An 11,205-nucleotide genomic window follows, 5' to 3' on the forward strand; every position below is an offset into this window, starting at 1 on the left:
TATTTCCAGCCCTTGCTGGTAAAGGAATTTTGGATTTGATTTAACCTCCACTTTTGTGACCTAATGGTTTTGTTTTTTACATAGATGCACATGGAGACGTTTGTAATGATCATAATAAAAAGGCTCAAGGATGCCAACCTTTTTGTGTCACAAGGAGGGCTCATCATTCTAGCACAGGTTAGTCAGTCAAAACTGTTGTGGCAGCCTCTTCTTCTCAAGGTTTCCTTTTGGCCTGTATGAACAATGCTCTCGGCCTCCGAATATATACAACCATTTTTGTCTTTTATTTTGGCTTGGCCATGGCGGCGGCGGCCGCGACGCCTCCCATCCCCGCCCCTAACCCCACCGATGTCTGGGTGGGCGGCTCGTGGACGGTGGACTGTTCCTGCGACGTCACGTTCGACGACGGCGAGGAGATGATCAACTATGAACAATTCTGGTAGGAAGAATGGTTTATTTTGCTAATGCACACATAAACTAGGCGTTACACTAGGCTGGCAGATCCGACGGTAAGCTTCTTCATCTCCTCCTGACTCGTCACACTAGGATGACAGCTGGCTGGGTTCTCGCGGATCTGGTTTTCAATTGATGATTCAGATGGAAGCCACACTTTTGCAGCGTGTAAGAATATTCACAACAGCTGATCCGTCTAGCAACAATCTTGAGGTAACTACGTGATCAGCATTCATTTTATAAATTTTGTCTTGTATATATTAGGACATTTACGTCTTTTTAACTCATGTGGTTCTTTATAGGTTGTTATTCTTTATGATTTCAAATGGTACTTTCTTCTGAATGATGGAAAGGGAGAATGAAAGGGCAAAGCTTGGCCTCCAGCCTGTTAACTATCATGGAAAATGGCCTTTGAAGCGTGCCTCTGTGTTTCAGGTAGTCAGTCTATTGCCTCTTTGAACTGGAGTTCTCACCTCTTGTGTTTCCCTTTCACTTCCTTTGTATAAACCGTATCCCTCTGTTTTCATTCTCAGGAACCTTTATCTGCAGCTCTCTCTGCGCTTACTCTTGTGCAATTTAATGGGTGGCTATCATTTTTCCTCTTGCTTTATTATAAACTTCCTCTACGGCCAGAAACTCACAAGACATACTATGAATACACTGGCTTGTGGCACATCTATGGGCTCCTTGCCATGAATTCATGGTTCTGGAGTGCCATATATCACATTTGGTAGGCTCTATCACAATGGATACATCCTTTCTGATGAATTGCCTGTTGCTAACTCATTGACCAAGATCTGGTATCTTTTGCAGTGACACAATTTGGACAGAAAAGCTATATTTTTCATCAGATGCTGCCTTTCTAGGGTATTCCCTCATTTTGACGATACTGCGGACTTCAAGTTTAAGAGACGAAGCATCTAGAGTTATGGTTGCCGCTCCTATTCTAGCATTTGTGACAACCCACATTATGTACCTCAACTTCTATGAACTTGACAAAGGTAATCTTGGGCATGACCGCTGATACTTGCACTACTGACACTATAAAAATAGCGGTATTGTTTCTGCACACTTTGTTTTTAACCAGCACTGAGTATGTAAAATTGGAAGCGGTTTCTCTCTGTAAACCTCAGCTTTGCTTTTTCACGTATATTGTTTAAAAAATGGTAGTTCAACATGATATGAAATATTCACCATCTTGATAGGCCGGAGGAAGGATCTCAATATTCTCAAACAAGCATTTATAAGCTACCAACTCCTGGCTTCAGCTTCAACCATGCACATATCTCTGTCCGCAGAATTTGACTACTCGGTTGGGCCAACAATTGTAAGTTACCAGCTCCTTCTATTTTGCTTGAGAAACTCTGATCTTGGTTGAAATGTCAATGTCATTCCAAAAGAGAGTAAATCACTAACAAGAAGTTTATTGATTCCTTTATTAAACCATTCCTTTCGTTTTTTAAACGAACAGTAATTCATGTTGTTTGCTGATAGGTTGGTCGCATTATTATGGCAGGGGTTGTGGGGCAATGAAAATAAGTCATTTGAAGCAATAAGAACAAATCGGTTTTGTATGGCGCTGCACATCACTGTTCCTTCTTCAGTCCACTCATGTAGTCATGTCCATGGATGAGGTTTTTTCCTCTTGAATTCAGTGGGACAACCGTTATGTTGTGTTTCTTGGAAAAAAATGTCTTTCGTTAGTGTTGGTCTTCTAAATAAGCGCCACTTCATACCACTTTGGATCTGACTACTTATCACAAGAATGGTCAGGTAAGAAAGTCCAGATTCCTCTATCCTTTGTAGTCTTGCAGATGCTTATTATTCTAATTATATTAGTTTATTTAACCTTTGCACCAGAAAATAGCAATATTCTTAGTCCTCACTTAGATACATGTCTGAAAACTTTGGTATTTTCTGAAGAGTGGTCTGAATCAGCAGTCTTACTTGTCCTATCAGGTTAGTGCACTCTCAAGAATAGCACAAGGATTTCAAATTGCTTCAATCTGTAGTACAAATCCATCAGGTGTAGTTGAGAATGGGAACACAATGTATTTTTATATAGGCTTCGCTTGAACCTAAAATATCTCGCACATGTTCCATTCTAAGTGCTCTATCGCTCGTAATTCTCATGCCTTCTGACTACGAAATCTAGCGCTGTTCTGGTAGGAAATTGACCGAACTCCTCCCCTTTTCAAGCAATGATGCAGCTCCTCAAGGGCATCAACAGCTACAGGTCCTCGCTCAAGGTCCCGGCGCTGTCCGAGAATAAGAACACGACGTGCCTGGCCGAGCAGCTCGCGAGGCAGTTCAAGGGGCACGAGTGCACCAACACGTCCGTTCAAGGAGGCCATTGATTTTGGCCTGTCTGTATTGTTCATTCCAGGTGCAGTTTGTTTTCCTTTATCTATTTGTCTACGAAAGAGAGAATATGTTTAGGATTTCAGCAGAGAGAAGTGGTTAATAAGTACAAACGAGAGCTAAAAGTTAGCAGTTTATTCAGTGGTTTTATCTTAACATTTTTTTCTTAACAAAACACCGGGTAAACAAGGAGAAATGATAATTGCCACTGTAATATATAATTTACCAATGCACTGAACCTGACCTTTTAGGTGAAATAGACCCTCATCACCAATCTTACATGAGTCCAACTTCAAGCACTCCAAGCTGACCATATCTGAAAGGAACATAGAGCATCAGAAAAGAATTAAAAACAGTTTCCTCATTATGCATGAATCAATACAAAGGGACACCATATTTCTGATGCACTTCCAGAACGATCAATACAATAAGTGTGGACTTATTAACCATTTCTCTGACAAGATAGGATTTTCTCAAGCAAAGGTAATCCTATCTTGTCAGCACTGAGTATGATATATAAAATTCCATTAGCATGCTTGATCCGAGTACAAGCAGGACCCTGAGGATTTATCCACTCGATTCACTGACAAGATAGGATTAATGTTTCTTTCCGCTGCTTATTTAGGTTTTTGGATGCAACTATATTTGCATTCTGGGCGAAGACATCAGTGGATATTGAACCAAAGAGAATTAGGCTGAAGTCAAGCAGTTATACTTCAAATACTATGCTTGACACTGTGACAACAGCAACAGTGCAGGTATTGCAGCAACACTGTTTTTCCTGTCCCTCATAGTATTTAGCCTCATGTTTTTCTACTAAAAATAGAATTGCTTCTGTGATGACGCCTTAGTTTCTTTGCATGCGCGCGTGTGTATTGCTTTTGGTCTTATTCGTCTTTGTCTTTGCTTCATATCTGAACTAAGTTGTAATGAGAAGCGAGAAGATTTAATCATATCTGCTAGCATGCATCAGTTTGAAGATAGTACTTATTTGTATTTGTTGAATCCTAATTATCTGTTTTCTTATGACAACCTAGGATAATGATATTATATGTTTCCGTCGCAACACACGAACACTTAACTATGATATTATATGTTTTTGTTGCAACACATAGGCACTCACCTAGATGGGTATCTGTTATTCTGTGGTAGTAGGTGGGTATCTGTTGTTCTGTGATGTTGGGAATAGTTCCCTAGATGATATCTTCTGCAAGCGGTACCAAAGCGTCTGGTAGTGAGATTGGTGCCTTGATTGAGGTACGTCACTTTCAAGTGGAGTTTGGTTTGTTTTTCGTGAAGAATTAAATTTGAATTTGTGTAGGTTGTAACATTGCTCTATGGCTCTAAACATGCTACGAAAAGGAGACTTGATATGCTAGAAAAGAAGGCTCTAGAGTGCAGCGAGCCCACTGTTCCATCCAGCAAGCAGGTAAATGTGTTGATAGTCTAGGCGTCCTCTCTACATGTGTGATGATGGTTGCTGATTGGGTTTCTCTTCCATGCCAAGCTGTAAGTGCTTGTGTTTCTCTCTATGTGGCATGCATCAGGTGTTCGATGAAATGCCTGCCCGAGCCTGGCAAGTTTTTGAAATGGCAAGCTAAGTAACTGAGTTCTTTTGTGCGCAACATCTAAGGATATGTCTGCTGCTGAGTAAGCTATTGGAGAAGGACCACTAACGAAATAATGGGTCAAACTCGATCTGTTTTGACAAATTGAACAAAATGATTTGCATTGTAGTATAATTTGATTTGTATCGATTTAGTTTTATATTGGTTGTTGTCAAAGAATTTATGAAATATTGAGGTTGATAATATATGTGGCGTTCGTTTTTATGTAATCATTGTTCACTAATATTTTGTCGAATATTTTATATTATATAGACATTACTAAGAACGTAAGGGGTCGCTCGTGCTCTGCAAAGGTACAAACAATCATGATTGTGGAGGAGCGTGACGGCGAGGGTCGATTGGCGTCCGACCACGATTTGCATGTGGCTTGTGCTCGTCTCCACCGCAATGACACCCACCCATGTGCTCATCACCTTAATTGTTTAGATTGCTGAGTTTGGCAAGTTAGCAGCATAATCTTTCCCGAACAATCTACACTGTCTAACTGTGAAACTGACAGATGAGTGGCTTTGAAATTTATAATCCTTCACCAAGGTGCATTGCATTTTACTCCACATGATAGATTTGTTCGATGTGTAAGGCTTTTAAGGTTTATAAAAATTCTTAACTTTTAAAAGATGCTAACAAGAACACAAAATGGTAATTAGTATTTTTGAATTTTAATATATTATCATAATATGTTCACTCCGTAGCAACACACAGGCGTTTACCTATAACACATATGTACATAAGTTGTCGTGTTATTATACGGTTCCGTTGCAACGCACGAGCACTCACCTAGTAGCATATTAAATAATAATCACATTATATATTGCATATTATATATTGCATTTTATGCTGGGTCTTATTTGATTGTGCATTTTGAATTTAAACTCTAAATCCAAATTGGAATTTAAATTTGAATTAGAAAATTAAAATAAAAAACCTTACCTCAATCCCTCTCAGCCAACTCCATAACGCTCGGCCATTCTGATGTGCCTACGACCACGTCTAGAATCCTATTGAGCCCATCTCTTTTTTATTTTTTTATTCTCTTTTCTTTATTTTATGATCCCTGGCCGGCTGACCTGTAGGCCGCTCCTGTCATTTCGTCTCTAATTCAGACAAACTCGGTAACCATCACTCGGGAGTTTGTTATTCTGTTTTGAGATGTTACGATCCGGTTCCTACTTAGACGCAGTACCGGTATATATATATTGTCCATCCCGCGACTCTTCATACATCTCGATCCATTAAGCATCATGCTACAGTCCGGAGAGCCGAGGGTCGAAGAGAGAGGCGAGTGCTGCTGCGATCAAGTTCGCTGATGCGGCGTCGTGTTTGCGAGGAGCTGGGGCAGGGAGGAAGGTAAAAGACGGTCATATCTAGATCACATATATTATGTTTATTTACTCCGTAATTTTTTATGTGACCCCGATCTAACCAATCAGATCACGTTGTGTCACCTATTTATGTGCAGTCCTACTAATTTATTAAAAATACAATATTTTCTAGGTCAAATAATTTATTTTAACCTATTCAAGTTACGTTAGGTTCATATTAATTTTGCGTACGTAGTAATAACTTTGTCTTAATAATGCCACATGTTTTAAATAATTAATGAATTTATTAATTGTTTAATTAATGTTCATTAGCTAGTCAATCTAGTATATCTAATTTATAGTTCTAACCTATGCTTTTTATAAATAATTATTAAAGTGATTAATATCAACTTAAATATTTCAATTTCATATTTTCGTAATTTAAATACAACATCTATTAGATTTATTGCACATAAAATATTGTTTTATCCATAAATTCTTCGTTTTAGCTTCGATTTTAATGGTTCTCGAACCTACGATCTCGTAGCGACACGTAGGATATTTTTACGTTGTTTGTTCATATTATTTGGTGTAATGTTACCATATCCATTATTTGCTTGATTGTATGTATTGGTACGAGTAGAGGCAAGGTGATGATGAATCAGAAGCCCAACTTTTGGGTCAGCATCTGGACAACAGGTTATCGCAAATATAAGTCAAGTTGTGTCCTTGATCACCCTTCTTTACCTAATAATATTCCTATTAATCACTATGGCATGCTCAGGTTAAATTGATGGGACCTAATAGGTTACTCTAGTTTTGATTACCCCCACCTTACAAACAAAATGAACTATTGGGTAGATTGGCTATGTTTACCTAGTTTTGGGATTAATGTTATATCTTATGATCATGTTTCATTATTATTGTTGGTATAATTATTGTTCACGATAAGATATTGTGTTAATTGGAACATGGAGCTTATTTTGAGATAACAGTGCTACCACAAGAGTGGAATGGGACAACATTGGCTGACTAATTAGGAAAGCTAGTGGAGGACTACCTTACCCAAAAGGGGCAAGGGCGATAGAGGAGTTGCCGGTGTAGGGAGGTTCTCGGGTCGATCATGTTGCGATGGATTTTCAGACGAGGGATTCTGTTAGGGTCTTCTTCTCTGCTGAAGGTCCTCAAGACGAAGATATCATTAGTAAAGTGATGTTGAGGATCTTCTTCCCCGCCGAACGTCCTCGAGACGAAGACATTATCTAAAAGAGATAACGACGAATGCCGAAGTTGTGGCCGAAGGACAATAGCTTCGGCTTAAGGTGGCGACGAAGGTCAAGCATAATGCCGAGTCGAAGAGGAAAAGACTGGTTAATCCTTGATGATTTATGTTACGATTATGTGTACATGTTAAGGTTATAAATGTATTTTTACTCGGGCTGCGTCCCGTGCCTATAAATAGATGAACAATACCCCCGTACTGCACACGCTGGATTGTACTTGCTCTCGCGTCACCACCTTCGATTAAGACGAAGGTATTGATGTAATATAAATTCTGTTAATGTTCATGAATGCATATGTTGCGAATTAGATACATGGATGAGTAAGTGAATGGATATATGACATGTTGCTTTTATGGATTATTATTCTGATAAATGATGAAGGTGTGTCCTTCATGACCTTCATCCGAAGATCGTTATATCCAAAAGAAGATAATGCTTTGAAGGACGAAGGTCCTTAATCTTTAACAATTGTGTTGCCTTGTTCTTGATTCACAACATTTGAGAACATGTGACCAACACTGGCGCCCACCTCCAGTGAACTCACTTCCACGACCACGACAATGGCTTCGCAAGGTGATCAAGTTGTGACACCTTCGGCTATGAAGCTCGTGCTCCCAATCACAGGCGGCTCAAGTTTTGAACCAGCCAACAAGAAGCAGAAGAAGGAAGCATAGAGAAGGGTACAACATGTCGGAGTGCAAGGACCCTTCATCAAATGCAAATGGTCTCATGTGTCAATCACATTTTCTCAGGAAGACCTTCGGCTCAAGGACTACCCCCATAATGACGCTATGGTCATATCATGTGTTATCAAAGGGTTTCTGGTTCACAATGTCCTCGTAGACACGGGCAGTGCAACAAACATTATCTTCGCAAAAGCCTTCAGGCAGATGCAAGAACATGATGACAAAATACATGATGCAATGCACCCCTTGTGTGGCTTCGGAGGAAGACAGATAGTGGCACTTGGGAAAATAACAATGCCAATCACCTTCGGTTATGTTCACAACACAAGAACAGAACAAGTTGTATTTGACATTGTTGACATGGACTACCCTTACAATGCAATCATTGGACGAGGGACATTGAATGCCTTCGAAGCAATACTCCATCCAGCATATCTATGCATGAAGATACCATCTGACCAAGGTCCTATTGCTGTGCATGGAAGTCAAGAGGATGCTAGAAGGGCCGAAGGGAACTGGACAGATTCAAGGGCCATCCACAACATAGATGAAGCCGAAGCTCATCAGCAGCATAAGCATATAAGAGACAAAGCTGCTTCAACGGATCAACCAAAGTCTATGCTTCTGTGCGAAGACATAACTGAGCAGAAGGTGTTCTTTGGGTCTTAATTGTCTAATGAACAAGAGAAAGCTTTGCTAAATTTTTTGTTTAATAACAATGATGTTTTTGCTTGGTCAGCCAATGATATTTGTGGCATCAACAGAGATGTTATTGAGCACTCACTCAATGTAGACCCAGCTATCAGACCGAGGAAGCAGAAGCTTCGGAAGATGTCTGATGACAAAGCCGAAGGGGCAAGAAACAAAGTCAAAAGGCTTCTCAGCGCTGGAGTGATCAAAGAAGTAACATACCCATAATGGCTAGCCAACACTGTAACACCCCAGGTGTTACCCAAGGCCCTGGCTCAATACATGCACCTATGACCTATGATCACATGTGTTTTAGTATGAGGAAGGAGCACCAAAATTTAGAAACCATGGCTTATTTAAGTTATGATCATGATAGAAGGTGTAGCTGAGCCTTTTCATGCACCTCCAATTTGGAAAAATGCTCAAAACCCTAGAAACCCCCTTTTGAACCAATAGAGCTCCAAGATTGGATTGGTAAGAAAGCTAGGTAAACTACCAATTCATGACTTAAACCTTTTACCAAAGTTGAATCATATTTAAATACCTACAAGAAATAGTAAGGGACTTATTCCAAAAAGGTCCCACAAAAACCCCAAATTAAGCACCCAAGTGTAGAGCACTCAAGAGCCACCCATTTTTCTCTAAGTCAAAAATCAACCCCTTTCTAAAGATCATATGTGTTCAGTTAGTTGCAGGTGCCAAATCAACATGGTCCAATTGTCAAAAAGGCGCCAAATTACCTAAGGCACGCCCCTAAAAAATTTGAAACCAAACCAAAACCGTTTGACATGGTTTGACACAAGATTTGTCTCGGGCTGAACAGTGCCGACAACCCTGACTTGGCACCACCATATCTCCCAAACCAGACCAGATCTTCACTTGGAACTCACACAAACTAGATAGCCCTAGGTGCAGAGAAGAGATCTTACACAAGTCTTTTGGCGAGATTCGCACGTTTGGCTGCTCAGCAAGCGCTTGAACTCGGGCAGAAAGAAACGAACACGTGTTCGATCTGCCCTGGCATGCCAGAGCATGCCCCGCCTAGAAGGGAAATGTGCCCTTGGGCCATTTCTAAGTATTTTGGTGATTAAGTGCCCAACACAAATGGTTTAAGCATTAAATTGTGCCAAATGGTGGATGAAGTATAAATCAACACAAAGGTATGATTCTAGACTTAGTACATTGGTTTTTGTGTACTAACATATTTGTCTAAGTGATAGAATCAGAGAAAATACAAAAGGAAAAAGACTTGGCTGGAGCAGCCAAGACTCTATGCTGTCTGGGTGCACCGGACTGTCCGGTGGTGCACCGGACAGTGTCCGGTGCGCCAGGCTGCCGCCTGGTCAACTGGCCGCTCTCGGGAATTCGTCGGCGGCGTACGACTAAAATTCACCAGACTGTCCGGTGGTGCACCGGATTGTCCGGTAAGCCAACGGTCGGTCGCGCAATCCGCGCGTGACGCGTGGTCGAGCCAACGGTCTGATGGGGGCACCGGACTGTCCGGTGTGCACCGGACAGTGTCCGGTGCGCCAACGGCTCCAAATTTTCAACGGTCGGCTGCACCAATTTTGGAAAGCAATCTGCACCGGACACTGAACAGTGCCTGTCCGGTGGCACACCGGACTGTCTGGTGCGCCACCCGACAGAAGGCAAGAATTGCCTTCCTGGATTGCTCTCAACGGCTCCTAGCTGCCTTGGGACTATAAAAGGGACCCCTAGGCGCATGGAGGAGCACACCAAGCATACTCTAAACATTCTAAGACTCCCGCACTCCATCTTCGCACACTCGATTGACATTCTTAGTGATTTGAGCTCCGTTCTAGTGGTGAACGTGTTGTGTTTCATTTGAGCTCAAGTCTTGGCTTGTGTGTGTGCGTATTGCTGGGATTTGTGTGTGTTGCTTTTCCCTCCCTTACATCCGTGTTTCTTTGTGATCATCATTTGTAAGGGCGAGAGGCTCCAAGTTGTGGAGATTCCTCGCAAATGGGATATAGTGAAAGAAAGAAAAACACCGTGGTATTCAAGTGGATCTTTGGATCACTTGAAAGGGGTTGAGTGCAACCCTCGTCCACTAGGACGCCACAACGTGGATTAGGCAAGTGTTGTACTTGGCCGAACCACGAGATGAACCATCGTGTCTCTTGTGCTTGTTCTCATAGTGACTATTGTGTTTCACATGAACTCGGTCCTTAGCCATTTGATTTCATTGTGCTAACCCTTAATCAAGTTTTGTGGCTTTAAATTTTAAGTTTTTACAGGATCACCTATTCACCCCCGTCTAGGTGCTCTCAATTGGTATCAGAGCTGTTCTCTTCATGAAAGGGACTAATCGCCCGAAGGGATAGATCCTAAGGGAAAGGGGATGGTGATCAACGACAAGGATAAGGAGTCCTTCATCAATGAGCCAAAAGACGACAAGCCCACTGACTCAGGCTCAAGTCATAAGAAGAAGGATGGGAAGAAGAAGAGGCGCATCAAGAAAATAGTCTACTACGACAACGACGAGTCCTCTTCTTCCCAAAGAGACGATGACGACGAGAAAAAGAAAACGGTCAACTCAAACTTTTCTTTTGATTATTCTCGTATTCCGCAAAATTCCAATGCTCATTTGCTTTCCATTCCTCTTGGTAAACCTCCACACTTTGATGGAGAGGACTACGGATTTTGGAGTCACAAAATGCGTAGCCACTTGTTCTCTCTTCATCCAAGTATATGTGAGATAGTAGAAAATGGAATGCAATTTGATAGTACGGATAATCCCATGTTTATCAATGAACAAATTCACAAAAATGCACAAGCTACC

General features: G+C 41.2%; 1 protein-coding gene across 1 annotated transcript; it reads left to right on the top strand.

The window, feature by feature from the left end:
• Positions 1-764: 764 nt before the first annotated feature.
• On the top strand, positions 765-4,415 carry LOC103633950 (uncharacterized). Its single transcript, XM_020541581.1, has 7 exons — positions 765-888; positions 987-1,183; positions 1,267-1,454; positions 2,653-2,788; positions 3,440-3,572; positions 4,136-4,243; positions 4,362-4,415. Exons 1-7 carry the CDS (start codon positions 796-798, stop codon positions 4,413-4,415), a joined length of 909 nt encoding a protein of 302 aa, XP_020397170.1. The 5' UTR covers positions 765-795.
• The last annotated feature ends 6,790 nt before the right edge of the window (positions 4,416-11,205 follow it).

The sequence above is a fragment of the Zea mays genome, chromosome 7, assembly GCF_902167145.1.
Source record: "Zea mays cultivar B73 chromosome 7, Zm-B73-REFERENCE-NAM-5.0, whole genome shotgun sequence".
Taxonomy (NCBI): Eukaryota; Viridiplantae; Streptophyta; class Magnoliopsida; order Poales; family Poaceae; genus Zea; species Zea mays.

Coding starts and splice junctions, on each gene's coding strand:
- LOC103633950 (XM_020541581.1), top strand. CDS start 796: ATGATGGAAAGGGAGAATGAAAGGGCAAAGCTTGGCCTCCAGCCTGTT. Junction 889..986: donor AGCGTGCCTCTGTGTTTCAG/GTAGTCAGTCTA, acceptor TTTCATTCTCAG/GAACCTTTATCTGCAGCTCT. Junction 3,573..4,135: donor TGACAACAGCAACAGTGCAG/GTATTGCAGCAA, acceptor GAATTTGTGTAG/GTTGTAACATTGCTCTATGG.